Source organism: Astyanax mexicanus, chromosome 13 (genome assembly GCF_023375975.1).
Source record: "Astyanax mexicanus isolate ESR-SI-001 chromosome 13, AstMex3_surface, whole genome shotgun sequence".
Classification (NCBI taxonomy): domain Eukaryota; kingdom Metazoa; phylum Chordata; class Actinopteri; order Characiformes; family Acestrorhamphidae; genus Astyanax; species Astyanax mexicanus.
The window spans coordinates 44,628,260-44,650,892 of NC_064420.1; the positions used below are offsets into that span (position 1 = coordinate 44,628,260).

Sequence of the window (22,633 nt, forward strand, 5' to 3'; positions counted from 1 at the left end):
AAAAAAAAAATATATATATATATATATATATATATATATATATATATATATATATATAAAAGTTATATAGAATACAAATATAATCTTTAATTATATTTAATATTTAATATTTTATTATTTTATTTATTACATTACATATATTGTTTTTAAATGCATTGCAGACAGAAAAAAAACATTCTTATATTATAAAAATCATTCTTATATTTTTTAGCACTGGAATTAGTTCAGGTCTGAAAGGGATGTATTGGATTTTGAGGGGGTCAGACTGTGATGGTGGTGTCTGCAGCAGGTGTTGTGCCGCAGAGTGACCCGCGTGCAGTCTGTGCTCCCGGAAGCGGAATCGGGCTGTATTGTTGTTGTTTTGAATGGCTGGAGTGATGAGCAGAGGAGCCACCGCTAATTCCCTTCATATTCTCACAGTATGACCTTCATATTCACATTTATAGCCTGTGCTGAAACACCGGACTATATTATTCCTATAGCTAGAGTTACAGCGCCCTTGAGTTTTTATTTTCTCTGAAATTCACTGTTTTATATGGAATGTGCAGCTTTAGCACGAGAGCTAATGCTAACGGTCTGTAGGCTTTGCTGGCTGGATACTGGATAGCTAGTTAAAAAACGGGGGTTTTAACTCAAAAACTAATATTATATTGTCGCGTAATATTGTTTTAGCCTGAGGAGAAGCAGGGCAATTATATTAAAACACAGTTAGGTTAACTAGCTGGCTAGTTAACCTAGTAGTGCTGGGTGGTATGACCGAAAATGTCTTTATATCACGGTATTTTTAATATTAATTACAGCTCTGGAAAAAAACAAGGGACCACTTCAGCTTTTAAATTAGTTTCTCTGATTTTGCTGTTTATTGGTAAAAAGTTGTATGTTTGAGTAAAATGAACATTGTTGTATTATTCTACGGACAACATTTCTCCCAAATTCCAAATAAAAATTGAGACGTGTATTTGCAGCATGAGAAATAACAAAAAAGATGCAGAGCTTCCAGACCTCAAATAATGCAAATAAAATAAGTTTTAGAGTTCAGAAATTAATATTTGGTGGAATAACTCTTGTTTTAATCACAGTTTTATGCATCTTGGCATGTTCACTTCCACCAGTCTTACACACTGTTTTTAGATAACTTTATGCCACTGCTGGTGCAAAAATTCAAGCAGTTCAGCTTGGTTTGATGGCTTGTCATCCATCTTCCTCTTGATTATATTCCAGAGCTATATATAAGATTGTATATTAGTTTTTTCATGACTGGAGTTTTAATTAGGTTTCTGACTTACTGCCTTAAATTAAGTTAATTTAGTTCAATTCATATTTAGCTACTTATATAGCACTTTGTAAAAAAAAGTTGTCACAAAGTAGCTTTACAGAGAAAACAGGTCCAAGCATTTTTGAACAAGCACCACAGAGATGCCAATAATTGTGGAGGCAACAGTGGCAAGGAAAAACTCTCTTACATAAAGAGAAAGAAAACCTAGGAGGAACCAAGTCAGAGAAACCCATCCCCCTCGGGTCGACCCACACAGTACAAACAAATAACAGAACAAGACAACATTACAGAGAGATAATGTGGAGCTATAGCTAATGTAAAACAGGTTCTGAGTTATGAGTGTAACAGGTAATGGGCACATAATGGATAATGGAGAGCTATAGCTATTAATATATTTAAAAGGGCTATAGTTACTGGTCTTGAATGTTTTTTTAACCTCATATCCAGTGTTCTGGGGAGTTTTATCACTGGTGCTGAATAAATGATTTTGTATCCAGGACTGATTCTGGCTCGCCTGGGAGACAAGAGAAACTGTTTTCAAACTGTTTGCTTAATTGCTTATTGCTTTTGCTATTGCTATTGCTTAATTCCATTCGTTACTGTTTGCTGTTGTTTTTTATTTTACTCGGACAAAAACACTCATACAGTGAGGAGCAGCAGCAGGAGCTCCTTAGGTAAAGCGCTGTTCTCATTTTTCTCCAGGCAGGATAGCTCTAGACAAGCGTTTGACTCCACAGAGCTGAGCTTCTAGTGTGTTAGCTAGTGAGCTGTGCCAGTTTGCTTTTTTTGTGAAAGAATATGTAAAGAAATATATTTGGCTGTTTATACTCTTTCTCTGGTCCTAGAGACCTTCTCCTACCTTGCAATATTTTTGGTTCTTCCTTTCTCTAAAAGACCTGATTTGAATGATCAGCTGGTTATCAAAAGTCAAAATCTAAATTTAAGTTTGCATATACACAGAGACACCTAAGCTTCCAAAAGTTATATTTTCCTCTCATAAATATGATTAATGGCATTAAGGATTAAATCACTCCTTCAGTGTAATTAACCCAAAAGAGCCCAGACCCATTTCTGAACATTGATACCAATTTCAAAATCAGACCAGACTAAATTAAATAAGCAGCTCATTCACGTTTGTTTCTTATTGAGAGCAAATGACTGTAAATATTTTAGTTAAAATCCTAATGTAAAATAGCTAAAGAGTACAACAACAATTTTATAGAATGCAACATTCTGTATAGAGTAGATCAAACTCTCTGTAGTTTTACCACTCCTGCAATTTAACAATTTGTTCTCTTAGTTAGTTAATCGTTCCTTCAGTTTAATTAATGTGTTGCCTCAATTTAATCAATTGCCCCACAGTTTTAAAAACCTGTTCCTTCAGTTTAATACATTGTTCCCAGTGCAATTTAAGTTCCTTAGATTAAAAAAAAATCCATTTCCTCAATTTAATCAATGGTTTCTCAGTTTAAAGAAGTTTAGTTAACCTGAGCAAATCATTTATTAAATTAAGGGGAGCCTTTTTAGAGCTTTAAAGCTAGCTACCTTGATATTTTAGAAGCTTTCTCTTAACCTGTTGAGGACATATAGTCCTCCAAAGATCCTTATTTGCAGTAGAACTGAGTATTCAGTGCTTTTCAGTATGTTTCAGTATGTCTTTAACTGTATGTTTTGTTTGTGCTCCACAGTAGCACCTCCGTCCTCATGATGAACTTCGAGGGTTTGGATCCAGGCCTGGGCGACTATGCCCCGGGCCTGCACGGGAGCCTGGAGCCCGGCCTGGATTCCTCCCTCGACCCTGCTCTGCTCCAGGGTGTGGAGCTGGACCCTGACGCCCTGGCCGTGCCTGTGCCCGAGTCCGTGCACCTGCTGGAAGGCATGTACTCTGAGCTCCACAGCGTGGCTGCAGAAGTCGGCATTCCTGTGACAGCCACTCACTTTGACCTGCAGGAAGAGCTGCTGTGGATGGGGAACCACCGGGTAAGCTGACACACTCAACCACAGATGACACCATCTATTGTTGTTACTTTGACAAGGGTTGTGAAAATGCAGTCAGTCACGCATGACAGTTTGTGAAGTTTCCAGGTATACACTGGATATGCTTAATACAGTAGTTACACTGTATTGGAAGTGGATGATGACACTTGGGTGACATCAGTCACAGTGGATGTGCATCCTTTTGAAGGGATGTTGCAGCAGCTGGTCATTCCAATTTTGTAATTTCATCGTTGAATGTGATTATACTTAAGACAGTGCAGAAGGTCATGTTTGGTACCGTTTTTTATTTCTAAGGTCAAAATACTGATACACTTTTATGACCTATGACTCACAGGAAGATCCAATTTATTAACAGTATAGCTAATACAGTATTAAATAACAGTATTCACACAGAGAGGGGGTTTAATCTCTTACGGGTAGTTGGCAGCAGGATGGAGCAATCAGTGGCAGCTGTCGATTGCTTCTGGTTGTAGGGTAGATCTGCCAGTGGTGGTGGTGGGCTTGAGTCATGCCTGACAGTGAAGTGCAGTCGCTTTGACAATTAAAACTACATTAGCTTACAAACTACTCTTCACCTTACTAACTTCACCAACATCCAGATCATTACGACATTAAGTGGGTCTAACTTTTGGTGTTCCTTGTACATATTGTAAAAAATTCTTCATAGTTTATAGTACAAAACCATTCTAACATTGGTAACATTAATAGTATAAGGTCGTTATTTGGCTTAATCAGGGGTTCTTATCCTAGAATTTTACTTTGACTCAGTTCAGTTTTTTTAATCAGAGTCTTCACATCCATACTTTAAAAATGGAGAGCTTTTTGGAAGGTGATAAATTGAGGTTGAAACAGAAACTGTGAAATTTAAAATATCAATGTGTTTCCGGCTCTTGAGTTTTTGAACTCTATCTGTCTCCATATGTGTGCTCATCTTGATGAAATGATAGTAAAACAACACTGATTATATCTTCACCATGCATCTGAGCTAACTCCATCTTATTAGCTATATATTTTGGCTAAATAACTAGCATTATGACTGTACTAGCAGCCAATATATATTTGTGTAGTATTTTGTGTAGATAGCTTTTGTATAATTAAATAGGTGCTATTTTTTTCTATGTGAAATTTGCAAGCCCTGATATGTACTAATAAAAGTATTGGACACAAGAAGAAAAAAAATTAAGTTAACAGAAAAATAATAAATCAATATTTTAGTAGAATGCAGAGACCCCTAAGAATTAAGAAATCATGGACTGTGATTAAAGAAAACATAATTTTTTATTACTGGGAATGCATGGTCCGTGGTCAGTAGTTAAAATGTGCTTTCGTTCAATAAAGTTATTAATATGCTAGAACCTCACAGTTAGAAGAAGACAGGTGTGGATGCTTTTATAGCTCAGTTGGTTTTCTTTAAAAAATGACAAGAAGGACGTTTTAGATGAACTAGGTATAAGTGGAAAACAGTGGACTTCTTCCAGGTGAGCTCTGGAAATGGTCATTGTCTTGTTGCATAGCCCAGTTGTGCTGCAGCTTTAGCTCACAGATCATGACCTGACATTGTCTAATGTTTAAATATTTGTTTGTTTCTGTTACCTCAGGGACATGCAAGCTCCTTTTTCGGACCTACCATGGGTCGCTACTCGTCCTTTCAGGTGCACCTGACCGACGATATCCGCCACATTCAGAGCATGGACACGGGCGTCCTGTTTCTGACCAAGAGCAACTTGAAGTGCCTTACACGTGGAGGCCTCATCATGTTCGACTACCCGTTAGTATCTCCTGTTATGCTGCAGTGTGAGATTGTTTAATCTCTGAAGTACTTTTGTTGTAGAGTGCTTACTTACTGCTTACTGAACTGTACAGTTAATAACAGAGAGGAGTTGTTAATGGTTAATATCAAAACTAATAAACAAAAAACGTTTATTATGCAAAAACATGTGTTGTCTTGCTCCTGGGCTCCCTCTACAGCTAGGACGTGGAATCTCCCATTTAAGCCACCAATATAGGTCACATTTCCTGTGCATTTTATATGTTGAGAGATAGAAAAGCATTACATGGTTCTTGTGAGTTTTTTCTTCGCTTTTGAACCTGGAGTGGCAACAATGGCTACACTTTTCTGCATATTGTAGGTGCAGTGAAGCATAACGTTAATTATAAAGCTGTAATATCAACATAAAAATATTGCATGATGTAGCTTGGAAATATGTGTAAGGCTTAATTTATTGTTGGATGCACTTTTATATTTTGTTTTTAGAGCACACTTCAGACTGGTATGTGTTTTATTATTGATATTATTAGAATCAGTTATAGTTAGAGTACTGAACTGAACTAAAAACTGCACATGTGTAAATTATATTCTGATCCATGTGCTTTATTGATTACAAAATAAACTAAACTGTATTAATATTTGGTTATCAATTTAATTTCAGCCTTCAGGTGATCTGGGGGGGTGGGGGTTTAACTGTATGTAGTTATAGAAATAATGTAGGTTTTTGTAGGCTTATGTAGATAATGTAGACTTTTTGTTCACACTCCAGGATGGAAGAGGGTGCCGACATGCACAGCTTGCTGCTCACTGACAACAACACACTGATCATGGGAGGCTTACAGAACTACGTTGCTGAGGTGGATTTAAACACTGTTCAGGAAACACAGAAAGTAAGTTTTTCAGTGTTCTGTAGTTGTAAACTATCCTATAAAAGTTGCTATTTGAATCTTATGAAGCTTATTTGTATATATGTATTTACACCTTCAAAATCAATGATGGATTTTCTTTGCCCAACATACTGAAGCCTTGGTTGCCAATAGTTGTTTAAGAATTATGTATGAACTATTATGTATGATGTTTTGTTAGTTTTATTTGGGCAGATATTTAGGCAAATACGGATTATTTTAATATAGTAATAAAATATGGTATAATCTTTAGGCTGTTTTTTCTTGATGGATAAATAAAGAAACATTTCTGTAATTCTAAAGATGTTAATTTCAATAGCTAAACTGTCCCATTTGACCTCACACCTCTGTTATAATGCAGTTCACTGTAGAGGTTCCTGGCGTGGCCATCATGAGGCAGTCCAATCGGTTCTTTTTTTGTGGACACACGTCTGGAAAGGTATCGTTCATCATATGATACGTTTTCTTGTTGTTTTTGGTTTTGACTTATAAAAGTAAACAAAATTTTTACTATTTCAGTCACAGTGCTGTAAACGGTCTACACACAGTAAAAGGTTCAGCAGTACATTTTTCAGGTCTGTTCCCTCTGTGTTTTCAGGTGTCTCTGCGAGATATGCGCACCTTTAAAATGGAGCATGAATTTGACGCATTCTCTGGCAGCCTGTCCGATTTTGACGTGCATGGCAACCTGCTGGCGGCGTGTGGGTTCTCGAGTCGGGGTCTAAACGGCTTGTCCTGTGATCGCTTCCTCATGGTGTACGACCTGCGCATGATGCGGGCCGTGACCCCTCTGCAGGTGCATGTGGATCCCCTCTTCCTCCGCTTCATCCCCACCTACACCTCCCGCCTGGCCATCATCTCCCAGACAGGTAGGTGGAGCAGATTTGTAACAGTAACTGTTAAAAGTATAATCTTAAATATTTCAGATTAGGAGATTAAGGACTGTTTGGGGAGAAAATGCACAGATACTATTTTACAAGCCTATTTACCACCTATTGTGCCTGAGAATTTGCCTGAGAAACATGCTCATTTGTATTTTATAGAGGGCGTGTAATAAAAATGATAAGCTCTGTTTTTATTTGCTGGTTTATGACAATAGTGCGTCTCACTGGTGCCAAGCAGAATAGTTTAGCATGGTGTAGCTTAACATGCATTTTATTTTTCAGGGATTTCCTCTTCTTCCCTGAGTGCTTATATGGCATTAATAGGCATGTCTTTTCTGCTTTTGTGGTTCCACTGAATTTTATTTATGTTTGATTTTATTATAATTGAATTTTACTTAACTTTGTATTATGTTTAGTAATTTAACCTTAAGATAAACCTTTTTTATCCATTAACCAAAACTTCATTATACTGTGCCATCAGTGGGCTTAGAAGAAAATAGACCACCAATTATCAAAACTGTATTTAATTTGCTATTGAATTCCTGAAAATACTGAGTAACATATAAGTTGAAGCATTGAATATGAAGACAGTGTTTGCTAGTATTTTTGAAGTCTTTACATGCTGCTTTCTGCCCCTGGTGGACTAAAAACAGTATTAATTTACTCTGTAAACTACTAATACATTTTTTTCCCAAATTCCAGATAAAAATATTCTCGTTTAGAGCACTTATTTGCCGAAAATGAGAAATGGCCAAAACAACAAAAAAAAAGCAAAGCTTCCAGACCTCAAACAATGCAAAGAAAACAAGTTCATATTTATTTACTAAACAATACTAATATTCAGAAATCAGTATTTGGTGGAATAACTCAGATTCTTAATCACAGCTTTCTTGCGTCTTTGCATGTTCTCCAGCAGTCTTTCACACTGCTTTTGGGTAACCTTATGCCTTATACTCCTGGCACAAAACTTCAAGCAGTTCAGCATTGTTCTATAACTTGTAACCATCCATCTTCTTTTTGATTACATTACAGTGGTTTCAGTAAAGGTTCAGTTCTGGAGATTGACAGTCACTTTATTCAAATGTCAGTCAGAAACTGCAGGATGACATCAAGTGACCTACAAATACAAAAGGAATGGCAAATGGCAGCTGAGGAATGAACTGTTCAAAACAGACTCCTAGAGGCAGGGCTCAAGTCATGTATAGCTATGCTTTTATTATAAATAAATGATCTCAATTACTATTTTTATTAGGAATTTGTGAGAAATGTGTTCACTAGTTTATAGGACAAAACAACAATGTTTATTTTACTCAAACATATACTATAAATAGTAAAATCATAGACACTGATCATTTTAAGTGGTCTCTTTATTTTTTTTTTCAGAGCTCTAAATATCCTTCTTTATGTGTTGAATGTCTCCCCCTGCAGGGCAGTGCCAGTTCTGCGAGCCCACTGGTCTGGCCAGTCTGGCTGATATCTTCCATGTTAACACGGTGGGTCAGCTTGTTATGAGCTTCGACGTTTCCTCCAGCAAGCAGGCGCTGGCGTTTGGTGACTCGGGAGGAGGCGTTCATCTCTGGTCCAGCGCCCCAGAAGTGTCCTACAATGACTATTCCAGAGAGACAGAACTGGCTCTGACCTGCCTGGTGGACTCTTTACCACATCTGGACTGGAACAACGAGCTGGTGCCTCTGTCCCTGCTGCCCATGCCCCTCACCAACACAGAGCCTCTGCTCTCAGACTGGCCCAGCAACCTTGTTGCTCCCAGCCCCAGGTATCACTTAGCTGTTATAATATACTATAATTATAAAGTTACTATTGATTTATCTGTTGACTCTTCTTCTGTTACTCTGTCTAAAACATTGTAAACAGTGTAAAAACTTCTTCTTATTTTGCCTCCATGACCGCATCAATGTCATTTAAATTCAGTCAAAATGCCATCTTTTTTTTATACAAGTAGTTACTTCATCTAGTTAGCAAAAAATCTTTTTAACGTGATTAAGAAATGCATTGGCCCACTGGCAAGCCAGAATTCCTTTAATTTGTTCCTCATATCTTATATTTCTGAAACTATCTGACAGTCTACATAGTCAATATAGGCAACCACAATACAATCTTAAAGCTCAGAATCTCAGCTTCTAAAATCTTTTGGGTACAGAATATTTTGCATAGGAAGTTTTTTCTGGAAAAACTACACTATGAATTCATATTTTTCATACAGCCATATTTAGCCAAATAGGACATAATTATAAATCAATCAAATGGGCTGACTCTGAGGATTACGATGATGGTAGACAATATCCTCTAAAATGTACAACTATTGAATTAGAATCAAAATAATTTATTAAGTTATTCCAAACAGCATTTTTTTCTCTTTGAGAAAGCGAAAGTAGCATAGAGAAAAAACAGAGCACACAGATCACACCAGCACTTACCCCTTCAAAACAACACAAGACTTGCTTTTTTCCTTCAAACCAGTCGTTAGCAGTGCTCCTTTGTGTGTAATAAGCAACAGGACAAAGATAAAAAAGAAAAACAAAAAAAATAATGTAAAATGAACCCCTAAAACTTGGAAACACAAACCTGAGATACCCGAGACCTTGCCTGGTCAAAAGCATTGCAGGTGTCCAAAGGGCTTTTAGAGACCCACAGAAACTCCATGCAATGCTGCCATTAAGTGTAGATAATACATTAACCTAAGATTTTTTTTTTTTTAAATGTTTGATTCTAAAAAAAAAAAAAAAAAAACATGTTGAGAAACAGCCTGTTTCATGTTTACAGTAGGTAATTTGAGATGACACAGGTTTGGCACCAGTTTTAACTGTAGAAAATGTTCAAGAACAAGGACTGTTAAATTCATAGACTCTAACATTGGAATTTAATATATTTAATATATTTAGTATTTTCTAATGAAACCTTAAATGCAATACTTCATGAAACGCTGCATGAAATACTACTGAAACAATACTTCATGAAACGCTGTTTAGTTCATGTTCTGAGTATAAGGCCTCAAGATTTGGGTGTGCAATTTCAGGCAGAAAATGCCAAAAATGGCTGGCATGTTAAGCGGTTAATCACTTACACTGATAAACACGAACCTGTTAGCTCCATGCCTAATGCCAGGTAACGAACACAGAAATTTATAAATCAATTCCTTTTTTTTATTGTAGACGAGCACCACCCGTGGACCCAGAGATTCTAAGGACAATGAAGACAGTAGGATTTATTGGATATGCCCCTAACCCTCGCACTCGTCCCAGAAATCAGGTAAATGACAATACAGTCTCTGACTACACTTTTAGATTTTACAGCATTGTATTTTATTATACATTGCCTGCTTGACTTTTGAGACCAGATTCATTATTAGTCTTTATTATTGTGTTAATATTTATTTAATACATATATTTTACATATACAAATATTAAGAAAATATTGATTCTGAATGTCTCAAACATGTATCTCTCAGCATGTATTTTGTATGTTTATATATGTGTATTTTATCTTGTAGGTCCCCTATAAGATAAAGGAGGTGGAGCTGGAGTATGACAGCTATAACCAAGTCCCTGAGTCTCCAATCGGTCGAGATGAGGAGCCTCATCTTTACATGGTGCCAAAGAAGTTCAGAAAGGTAAATTATGATGTTTGATTATAGATAATTACTCATTATGCTGCATTAAATTCAAGCCTTTAAGACTTTTGTATATCACTGTCAGGTCACCATCAAATACTCCAAACTGGGACTGGAAGATTTTGACTTTAAACACTACAACAGGACTTTATTCGCTGGACTGGAGCCTCACATACCCAATGCTTACTGTAACTGCATGATCCAGGTGTGTCCACATTCAACACAACACAAATCACAAGGATCATTTTATCTGAATTTGCATAATACTTTGCTAATTTGGCAGTTAGGCTTTCAGTTCAGGTTTTCTAAGTAAGAGATTTGTTGTCTTTTATGGACTTTGACTTCAGGAATTGCCTAAAGACGTTTTCATATCTCTTCATGCATCACTAATATTCCACAAATTCCCTTTGGAGTTTTGTGAGGAATATTGGAAATTCACAGTGTTCGCAGGGAACGGTCCCTCATTTTACTGCTGTGGTTAATGATTAATTTTTCTCTCTGTGGCGGGAAGGTGCTGTATTTCCTGGAGCCAATCAGGTGCCTGGTGCAGAACCACTTGTGCCAGAAGGAGTTCTGTTTGGCCTGTGAGCTTGGATTCCTCTTTCACATGCTGGATCTGAGCAGAGGAGACCCCTGCCAGGTATCTTGTCACCCCTCACTGTTCAGGATTTTTTTTAATACAATGTAAAATATCATGCAATATTATGTTACACTCTCTCAGCTGTTTAACAAGTATGACATTCATTAAATATTCCAGTATTACAGGAATTGTTGTAACAGTCTTTTTATAGGGCAGTGTATTTGGAGCCCTTTCCTTGAAATCATTCTCCAGAAATGCATTTTAATGGTCCTAAAGCCACCATGAAATGTTTAGGTTCTGTCACTTGTCTCATTTTATATGCAAGGGTGTCTAACATGCAAAAACTCACAGATTCTTGTAAAATGGAGAGTAGTTCTAGTAAAAAACTAAAAAGAGTACTATCTATGCTCAATATTGACATTGATGAATAAAGATGATGACTGTATTAGGCCTGTAGCAATAAGTAGGTTATTGATTTATCATGCAATAAATTGACATTAACTCAATTATTTTTAATTACCTTGATATTGTTCATTGTGTTTTCTTGTATATTAGTTTACATACAAATAAACTTGGCCTATTTTGAACTAGTCACACAATGATCAATAAATCACTAATGGCACCTCCATAAGTGTACTGTGACAGGTGAAGAAAAAAGTATGCAGTTATTGTATTGTCCATTAAAAGAGTGTAAAAAATGACAATGCTATTATATTATTATATCGATGGTATACATTTTTTATACTGTTTTTATAGTATGACAGTATTTTAGTTTATCATAATTATTTCTGAGACTGTATTGTCCAAAAAAAAATAGTTATCTAATCATGACAGGCGTAGACTGTAGAAAATTAACTAGATCACAGATTATTTTTTATATACGAGAGTCCTTTTCTATTGGCTTCTCTAAAGAGATTAGACAAGCTTTATTTAGATTGTATCCTTTTTTTAAACCTATTAAGATGGATAGTAGATTAAATGCTTGGATTACTAAAAGAGTAACATCATTTTAGTCATTAACAGAAAAGACACTTGGGACAGTTATAAGATTTTTTTTTTTTAGATGGAAGTATGACCTAGAAAACCCTTTTATTTTTTTTCTCAGATATCTTTAGATGCACCATCATTATGACATCAACATTAACTTAGATACACACAAAGAATATGCCTATACATATAAAAGAAACTATGTCTTCTCTCTCCAGGCCAGTAATTTTCTCCGAGCCTTCAGGACCATCCCTGAGGCCTCGGCACTGGGACTGATTTTAGCAGACTCGGATGAGCAGACAGGGAAGGCCAGACTAGGTCGTCTGATCCAGAGCTGGAACCGCTTCATCCTCACACAACTACACCAGGAGACCCAGGAGCAGGAGGGTCCTCAGGCCTACAGAGGAGCCAGCAGCAGGTGAGAGAGGGCCGCATTGTGGAGCTCTGTCCAAGAGCCCCAGTGTTTTATTATGATATTGGCCACTATTTTACACATTAGTGATTTTAGGCTTCCATGAAAAAAATATTATACATACATCTCTGATAAAAATTGATTGATTTTACCAAATTAAAAACCTCTGGAATATAATCAAGAGGAAAATGGATGATCACAAGCCATCAAACCAAACTGAGCTGCTTGAATGTTTGCCAAAGCCGTGTGTAAGACTGGTGGAGGAGATGATGAAAACTGTGATGCATGAAAACTGTAATTACAAACCAGGGTTATTCCACCAAATATTCTGAACTTTTTAAGCTTTATAAATAGAAACTTGGCATTTTCTTTGCATTATTTGAGGTCTGAAAGCTCTGCATCTTTTTTGCTATTTTAGCCATTTCTCATTTTCTGCAAATAAATGCTCTAAATGACAATATTGTTTTTTTTAATTTGGGAGAAATTTGGCCATATTTTTTTTGAATAAAACAACAATGTTCATTTTACTCTAACATATACCTATAAATAGCAAAATCAGAACTGATTCAGAAACTAAAGTGGTCCCTTAATTGTTTCCAGAGCCGTGTATTTAATTAACAGTTGATGTATATTTTTTTCAGTGTGTTATATTATTTAGTAATGATTTGGGCCACTACCTCTGTTCTGTAGTGTGAATATCTATGTACTTTTGCTAACTGGTTAAAAGTGCCCACTAGTGGTGTGAGAAAATATGAATATTGTGTGTTTGATGTGTTTAAATCTCGCCCAATGCCATTGCATAAAAAGTTCAATTTTCTTTTATTCAGATTTTATTGACAAAAATCTGTTTTTGTTAATAGTAAAAGCTCTCTCTGACTCCTAAGTTTGTGTGTGTGTTTGTGTTGTAGTTCCCTGGGCTCATCAGGGGAGTCTGTGATTGGCCGGCTGTTTGGCTGTGAAGTGGAGAACAGCAGTCTGTGTCGCTGTGGGAAAGAGACAGTGCGATCTTCTCTCACTCTGCTCTTCACCATGCACTACCCTGAGCAGAGCTCTGCTGGTCAGAACACCCTTACTACTCAACATTAACTATAACATTACATATACAACATTACACAACATTAGCCACAAGTCAGCTATAACATTTGCACATTTTTACAATTCCATTTTTTTTAGTTTATTTTTAGGTACTTTGCAAAAAATACTTCAGGAAATATTTAATCTTAGTGTGAGAGACTCTTATTTCATTGTTAAGGGGTACACATTATGCTAGAAGTAATAATGAATTAATATTTTTTGTAGATAAGGTCCAGGAGTATGAATTTACTGAGATCCTGAAGAACAGCATCTGTCTGGAGCAGAGCACTCAGGCCTGGTGTGAAAACTGTGAGAAATATCAACCAACAGTAAGTGTTTTGTCTCAGTTCAATTCAATTAGTCCACCCATTAAAATCCATGTGATTTATTTTTACCCTGTAAACCTCAACTTCATTTGATGCCAAGCCACCCTTACAGTTATTGAGTAATTAAGTAAGTAATTATTACCCACACTGCACTGGGGACTTAGCCTAAAAGATTTTTTAAATACCATACTTTACAAACTTGTATCAGTAAATATTATTGGCAAAACGTTTCATTGAATTCAGCTCATTAAGTGAGGTCAGGATTTTGAATAACCCTCACCACCTCACCTCACCCAAATTTCCCAAACTGAACCCAGAATATAAATGTAAAACTGCTCTAGCCCTTGCCTGTCATTAGACATGGTGCCAAAAGGTGTACTTGTGTTGTATTGGGAGTACTTTTCTACAGGGACTATACAAGCTGTGTGTGTGCGTTTGCACCTCTTTCAAAAGTTAAAGTAGCTGAATTCATTCATTAAAAGGTGTGTCCACAAACATTTGTACATATACATGAATAAAAGAAAATCTGGACAACACATCCACATAACTTTTAAACTGCTTTACCATTCAGCGATCTGAAGAAATGTTTCATACTCTGATCCCAATCACAGCAATTATTTTTGCACAAAACATACAAAGTTCTGGACATTTTTGCCAATTGTTTTTAAACTATTAGGTTGTAGATGAAGCTGAAATGTATAATTTGGGAACCTTTAGTTCCATATTCACAAGTTGACTTTTTCTATAGCCACTTGACTGTGCATAATTTTTTGTGTTTATGCAGGTGCAGACCCGAAACATCCGCTGTTTGCCAGACGTCCTGGTAATAAACTGTGAGGTGAACAGCGTTAAAGAGGCAGAATTCTGGAAGGCTCAAGCAGAGGTCAGCTCTTCACATTTTCACATTTCACAAAGCATATATACAACCCTGTTTTTTGCCAAAGAAGAAAATATGTTGATTTTCCCTGTTCAATGGGCTTGGGAGTAAAAATCAGTAATATCCGGTTTAGGGCATGAGTTACTGCTTACCAAACCCACATATTTGTGTTGCACATATTTATCTTAAAAACTATCATAAATTATGGGTTTGTATGCTGTTTGTCATCAGCTGCCGGAGTGCTTTACCCTCTTAGTGTTGGGTGCATTACTAGAGCTAGGTGGAGACCTGATGGGTGGGTTGGGCAATTGGCCTTCTAAGTTAGAGAGAAAATGGGTTAAAATTAATTCCACTAATTGTCAGGACAGTTTAGTGTCCTTAGTATAGTTGTGTGGTGCACTAACCTTGTGTTGATGTTTTGCCATGCAGTATGCCTTCAACAAGGCCCTGAAGAAGGAGGCAGCAGAGCCCCCAAAACCTAAGGAGCCAATGCCAACAGAGTGGTGTATAGAGTAAGTGCCACTATGCACATATTCACACATACTATCACCTATCATAGGATGAATAGGATATAATAGGATAAACAATGTATCAACAGAAGAACAACAGATCTGCATATCCCAGACCCAGCATCTCTGATAAAAGCCTAACGATAAGTTATATATAAATATATATATACATATATATATATATATATATGTATATATATATTTATCAAACACTACCCACTCCATTATACTTGCCTTTACAGACATTTAGACAAATAGATAAACACACATTCACATTTTTTTTTATTAGTGATCATATTCAAGTATAAATTGAAATCCTTTATTATATTTATTTTTTGTTTTGTCACTTAGCTATCTATCCATCCCTAAGCTAAACCCTTTCCCACCCCAGAGTTGTGACTATGTCTACATGTACATACGCAATACCCTCTTCTGTCAGAACACAACAAAATATTTATTATAAATAAATAAATATTACATAAATAATAGTCCTAGTAGCCTTCCGATGAGGTGGGCTCATCAGGTTTTGATAATTTTGCCTGGTGCTTAGAAAGTACACATTAGTAACCAGACTTGTTTTTAATTATTCTGTTTAATTAAACTAAATCCCACTTACTATATGTAGCCTAGTCAACAGTTTAAAATAATTCTTTATTAATGATTTTCTGTGCTTTGTGCAGGGATGAGCTGTGCAATGTGGAGGGCCTGACCTTTGACACTCGTGCAGAGGACCTAAGGCACGTTTGGATCCCTCTCAGTCTGAAGATGTGCATCAGTAAAACTCACGGGCTGGAGGTGTGCTGCTGGCCTGAGGGCGAGGAGGTGAGACCTGCTTTCGGATTACCAGCAGATCATTAGTGCTCAGTAATGGAGGGGGTTAGAAAAGTCTAGAGATCAAGGGATTTAAACTTTTAGACTACTGCTGCCCTGTTAATATAATTCTAATACCAATACCAGGGTCCGTACGGGCATGAAAAATCTGGAAAAGTCATGGAATTTTTTTTTTGCCTGGATAAGTTTTGGAAAAATAAAAATACCCAGAAAGTTCAGAAAAAGTAATAGAAATTTCTCTACAAATCTTTGTGTTTCAAATAATCGATGGAGAAAATTTTGAGCTAATTAATATGTCAGCTTAGAGTTCATTCAGTAATTTAGCCTACACAATAGAGCTCTCAGAATCTGATACACATTTTATTATTAAAGATTGTGTGTCAACATTTTATCTGATTCATTTTAGACCTACTATAATCAATTTTAATTATATATATATATTTGGTTGCTTTTTGGTTTTGTTGTCTATGTCTGCACTGATGTTTTAAAAATTGTATGTCATGAATATTTGCCTTGAAGGCACGGAAAGGTCATGAAAAATCATGGAAATGTATTGTTTAAAATGTGTTTGAACCCAGCAATACAAATTTAGTCACTAACTAAAATAAAACCAATATGATAAATTAAGGACAGAAAACTGAACCCACATATTTGTTGTTTACATCTTGAGAAGTTAAAATCACTTAGTATACTTAGTATACCATTTTAAAATAGAATATAATACCAAAAATAGAAAATAATTATGAATTATTATTATTATTATTGAATCTCAAAATGTTGATATGTTGATATAGTTTAATGTTATTAATTTTGCATCACTAAATTTGTCTGTCTCTGTGTACTCTTTTAATTAAATAAACTAATTTGTTATTGGTTCAGGAGTTTCAGCTTAATCCATCATGTATGACTTTTTTATACCGTATTTTTACTGTTGTAATTTTTCTTCCTGTAGTTAAGTGCAGCAGAAGAGGCAGAGGGGGCTGCTGTGTATGACCTGGTGGTCACTGTGCCACACATCCTTGATGCCCGCACAGGGGGAAACCTGGTAGCCCATATTAAAGTAGGGGAAACTTATCATCAGAGGAAAGAGGTAAGAGACACTGAACACAATTTCAGTTCAGGTTATTATAGAAAATCTGTGTAAAATATGAGAAAAGGTTTACTTGTTAACCTGTTATTGGGTGTCCACCATAAATGGTTCAGTTATTGCTTTGAATGGTTTAGTGGTTGCTATAAATTATGCATCAACTACTATTAATGATTGATTTATTACTGTAAATGGTTCAGCCACTGCTATAAATGATCTAGTGTTTGCCATAAATGGTTTAATATGTACTATTAATGATTGAGTTACTACTATATGCTATAAATGGTTCAGTAACTAACTAATGTGGTTTGAGGGTAAGATACAGAGGTATGGCCCCACATACATACTTTATGGGAAATAAATGTATACGTTACAGTAAGTTAAATGTATATATATATATATATATATATATATATATATCTACAGAAATGTTAAATTACATTATATTATATTTTCATGTTTGTAGGTAATGAAGTTTTAGATTTTTAGTATAAATACCTTCATCAGAAAGTTTGCCAAATTGATGGATGTAAATGTAGATGGATGGGCATAATTAAAAGCAATGGCAAAATCTGTCGTTTTTTTCCTCTTAAATGGGAAAGTTGACAGTTGCATTTCTTTATGTACAGGGAGTAACACATCAGCAGTGGTATCTCTTTAATGACTTCTTGATTGAGCCCATAGATAAGGTAAGAACATATAAGGGCACATTAGAAGAAGTTATTTAGTTAGTTGTTTCGTGTTTTGTATTCTGAGCATTAATATCACGTTCTTGTATCTGCCAGACTGAAGCAGCTCAGTTTGACGTGAGCTGGAAGGTTCCTGCCATCATTTACTATGCCAAAAGGAACTACCACTCCAGATATGACCTTCGCAGTACGACCTTTAAACTTTAAACTAAAGTGTTTCACCTTGACTTCCTGCATTTTAATGTATGTTTATCCTCTTTGAAACCTTTCCATGCCCCCTTTTCTTTGTTTGTCCTTCATAGTTAAAAACCCTATTGAAGCCAGTGTGCTGCTGACCGAAGCCTCTCTGGCTAGAAAACAGAGGAAAAGTCACGCCACCTTCATCCCTCTCATGGTTAGTGAAATGCCACAGGCCGGAGACCTCGTGGGACTGGACGCAGAGTTTGTCACGCTGAACCAGGTTAGTCAGACACTGATAATGCAAAATTAGGATCATGTTGGTTCAACTTCATATTGTTTTTAGCTGATTAGTTTTATAACTTACTAAATTTAATAATATTAAATATTTCACTTTAGTATAATAATAATTGATTTTATCATATCATAAGTGGTGTATCATTCTTTGTGTAGGTCTGTCGAACGATAACTATTTTATAAGAGATAATATATTTTTGTAATAAATTATATCATTGCCATTTTAAGACCCGGCATTTCTTTGCCACTGATATAATTACAGTGCAACGGCATAATAATGCAGTTACACCCTGTTAAAGAGCAATAAACATTTAATTATTAAGAATATTCAGCACTTTAACTCGTTTTTGTCCACCCTTGTGTCTGTGACATCCACTGATAAGTCTTTGTGTTGGTGCTTGCTTAGGAAGAGGCTGAGCTGCGGAGTGACGGCACCAAGTCCACCATTAAGCCCAGTCAGATGTCTGTGGCTCGCATTACATGTGTGAGGGGACAGGGGCCCAATGAAGGAGTTCCTTTCATTGATGACTACATCTCAACACAGGAGCAGGTGTGTGTGTGTGTGTGTGTGTGTGTGTGTGTGTTCACCATGCATTGGCCATTAGTTTTGCTTGTTTGTTGTTTTTTAAATACTGTTTACTACCTCTTCACTGTTTTGCTGTTTTGGCTAAAATATGAGCTGGACAGGACTAGAATAGTATCAATTTTTTTTTCCCAAATTAAATTGATATGTATAGTGTCACAAAGCAGCTTAACAGAAGTGTGATCAAATGACAGAGAATCAGGCAAAACATTGAACATAAAATACAGAACCCCCAGTGAGCACGGAGGCAAGGAAAAAACATACCACTGCTCAGACAGCTTTTAAATAAATGTTAAAAAGTCATTATACATCCACACAGGTCTAATATTTTCAGGTGAACAGCAACACCAAAGGGTTGGCTAACTTAGCTAACAAACTAACTTAGCCATAGGGTTTGTTAAAAAAAAAAAAAAAAAAAAAAAAACGTTCTCAGAGCCAATTTATCTACTGTGGCCATCTGTGTCACCACATGCCTTTAATGTATTACTGTGAAAATACTTTGTGGTGCGCTGTGGCCCTCTGAGAAATCCAGTGCTTGAAGTCATTAATTATATTCCATTACTTTACAACTGTCAAATGTTTAAATTAATGTTACCTAGTTTAATCTACCTTTGTCTTTCTACTTTTTATTCCATTGTCTTTTTTATTTCTTGTCCTCTGATTGAACTTCCTGAATCCCTCATTGCAAATTAAAAGTCCCATGTAGAGTTTTGTAATCGCGATATAATGACGATTCATTAAATTCTGAAGTAACAATAAAAAAATCATAAATATGTAGCAGAAATACTGTTCCTATACATGCCTTTTATTTCTTACAAAGTTTTTTTTGATACAAACAAAATATCTAGTCTATATCTATAAAAATCTGATCACAATTCTTACACATCAGATACATTTATTAGTATAAATATAACTGTATTAACAATCTAGAGCAGATTAAATGTGAACAGTGGCTGTTTTCCTGGATTATGTTGTATAATGTTGTTCGCATGTAAACATTTCATTTCCCTTTTTTGCTGTTTGTCACTTTTTGAAATAATATGAGTCTGGCGATAAAGATAGCTCCACTGCTACTGCTACTTGTCACTGAGTTTTTTTTTTCTTTCTTCTATCATATCTTGCGTAACAGGTTGTTGACTATCTGACACAGTATTCGGGCATCAAACCTGGGGACCTGGATGCCAAGATTTCCTCAAAGCACTTAACCACTCTAAAGTCCACTTATCTCAAACTCCGCTTCCTAATAGACACCGGGGTCCGCTTCGTCGGCCATGGGTTACAAAAGGATTTCCGGGTCATTAACTTGTTGGTAAGTTTTACATGGACCTCATGTTAGATAAAGAACTATTTACAAAGAAAGCAAAATCCACAAACAAGATATGTTGTTTATAGGTGCTGAAGGACCAGGTGATAGACACAGTGTACCTTTTCCACATGCCCAGGAAAAGAATGATCTCCTTGCGTTTTCTTGCATGGTACTTCCTCGGTAAGTGCATTGCAGTGTTCCTTAAAGTTCTCTTAAGGTTCTTAACTGGTTTTAGCCCGGGACTCACCTATTTTTTCCCACTTTTAAAAGAATACAATCAAACAAATTAATATATTCAAAAATATGATTTCATGAAAAAAAATGTTTCATGCTCTGAAGAAGGCCAAGATGGCCGCAACACGTCAGCCTCAATGTTTTAAAATTAACGTGTTATGACACATTAAATGCTTTTTAGTAATTTCATCATTTTTAATCAAGAGTGCCTTTGACTTATATTTTTTTCATATTTCATTTTTTGCCCGGCTTCAAAAGAGCACCTGTTGGGAGAGATTAACAATTCTAACACTCCTTGTAGCACTTTAGCCTATCTTGTTTGTTTTGTCCAAACAAATTTATTTTTTGAAAAATAGCCTTCAAAAATCCATTTAAAAAACATAGGCATGCAAAGTGAATTTAAGAGCATTTTTTAAAGAAACTGAGCAGGAACATGACAACTACATATATAAAAGTTACTACAATAGAATTAAATATAAAATCTGCTCAAAATAAATAAGTAATAAAATCACTTCTGTGCATATATCTGCTTTTGGAGTATATAAATGAAAACGCTCTCTATTTTTTTGCATTAGTTCTTTAAAAAAAAATATATGTATTTTTTTACTGAGTTGAGAGATTAAGAGAGTACAAGTTGAGAATTGCTGCCTTAAAGAATCTTAATATAGCATAAAAAAACATTGCCTTTGCTTTTCGCTCCAGTTTTATTTGATTAAGTGATTGAGTGTTTTGGTGTCTCTTTGTTCAGAATTAAACATTCAGGGCGAGACCCACGACAGTATAGAGGACGCTCGCACGGCCCTGCAGCTGTACAGGAAGTACTTGGATCTGAGTCGTGGGGGACAGGATGAGTTCAGGAAGGTGCTCAAAGGATTGTATGAAAAGGGACGTAAACTGGACTGGAAAGTGCCTGATGCCGATACTGGTGACGGACAGGGAAGCCCAAAAGGTACGAGACCACAGCTTCTACAGCTAATTTTAGAATCGGTGCAAATAACTTTTACAAAAGTGGTGGCTTTTCATTAAAACATTTCCAAAGCTCTCCTCATAGAGTCTGCTATTATTTATAGATAGAATTGGATAGTGGCATGCGGTTAATACAGTGGGTACCTGCAAGAACCACTAGTTCCTGTTGCATGATGTGTGGCATGTTGATGTATATTAGTTATGCAAAGGCATGTTTTAGGCTATTTCTCACAAAGCAGGCTTTATGTATACTATAAGGGGTTTGGCCTTAATGTTAATTGTTTTTTCCCCCCATGTATTTTACAGGTACTGCTGTGTTCCCTTCAGTACTAGGCCTGTAATCAAAGTGAACCCTATCTGGCAACTGCAACATTCCTACCAAAGGGACTTCTATTCTTTACTCACCCATCCAGGATATCTCAGCATCACTGACAAGAGTGTTAATCACAAAGTTCTTTGTCAAGCTGTTACAAACATTGAATATTGTTGGGAAAGGTGATCCTGCTTTTGAGAGAAATGCTTTAAAATGATGAGTTTTTCTCCAATACAGAGGAGTACCTTTGAAATGAACTAATAAATATAGATTTTTCAAGCAGAAATTCAAAGCAGAATTGAAACCAAATCAAAAAAATGCCAAGCATCAGTATTTTACTTGCATTTCTTTCTGAGTTTTGCATATTGACCACCCATTAGGCCTACACTGTATATATCTGCTTTTTGTTATACACCACTTTAATGCTATGGTGTATGGAATGGTGCAGTCATTTTCAGTGGGCTCTGTATTTTTTTAAAAGTGTTCCCAAAGAAGCTTAAAACAACTACTTGGACTATATTTCCAACAAACATTATTGCCAATATTTTGAAACTGGGTCTTACCCACAACATGATGTTGAATGGTCCAGTTTGAAGATGATATCAGTGTGTATTCAAATGCATTAGATGCATATTTTTTTTGAGTGACTTTTAAAAAAATAAACAAGCTAATTGTTCAGTCACTGTAGCATCACAGAAAAACATTTGGTGTATGCGTAAATCTGGAACATATTTAGGATGAGACAGTTCTGCATTAGCTTTTCATACTGACATGCCTGCCGAACCTGACATTTCACTTACTGAAAGGTATTGGCGGACAGACCAGGTAGGTAAAAGGAAATGAAGTGTGTTGAAATTTTTTGACTGTTTTTGTAACTTTAATGTACACTTTGATATTGAGGCAGCTGAATAAAATATTTGACTGTA

At 36.0% G+C, this 22,633-nt stretch overlaps 1 protein-coding gene across 1 annotated transcript; it reads left to right on the forward strand.

The window, feature by feature from the left end:
* The first annotated feature begins 316 nt into the window (after positions 1 to 316).
* pan2 (poly(A) specific ribonuclease subunit PAN2) lies at positions 317 to 22,633 on the forward strand. Its single transcript, XM_007235715.4, has 26 exons — positions 317 to 419; positions 2,965 to 3,256; positions 4,873 to 5,042; positions 5,812 to 5,932; positions 6,309 to 6,386; positions 6,546 to 6,816; positions 8,260 to 8,605; positions 10,002 to 10,098; positions 10,340 to 10,459; positions 10,545 to 10,664; positions 10,971 to 11,099; positions 12,245 to 12,444; positions 13,347 to 13,495; positions 13,738 to 13,841; positions 14,623 to 14,721; positions 15,145 to 15,227; positions 15,905 to 16,046; positions 17,008 to 17,145; positions 17,772 to 17,831; positions 17,928 to 18,018; positions 18,134 to 18,291; positions 18,712 to 18,855; positions 20,018 to 20,197; positions 20,281 to 20,374; positions 21,177 to 21,377; positions 21,701 to 22,633. The coding sequence occupies exons 2-26, from the start codon at positions 2,981 to 2,983 to the stop codon at positions 21,733 to 21,735; spliced, it is 3,606 nt and encodes a 1,201-aa protein (XP_007235777.3). The 5' UTR covers positions 317 to 419; positions 2,965 to 2,980; the 3' UTR covers positions 21,736 to 22,633.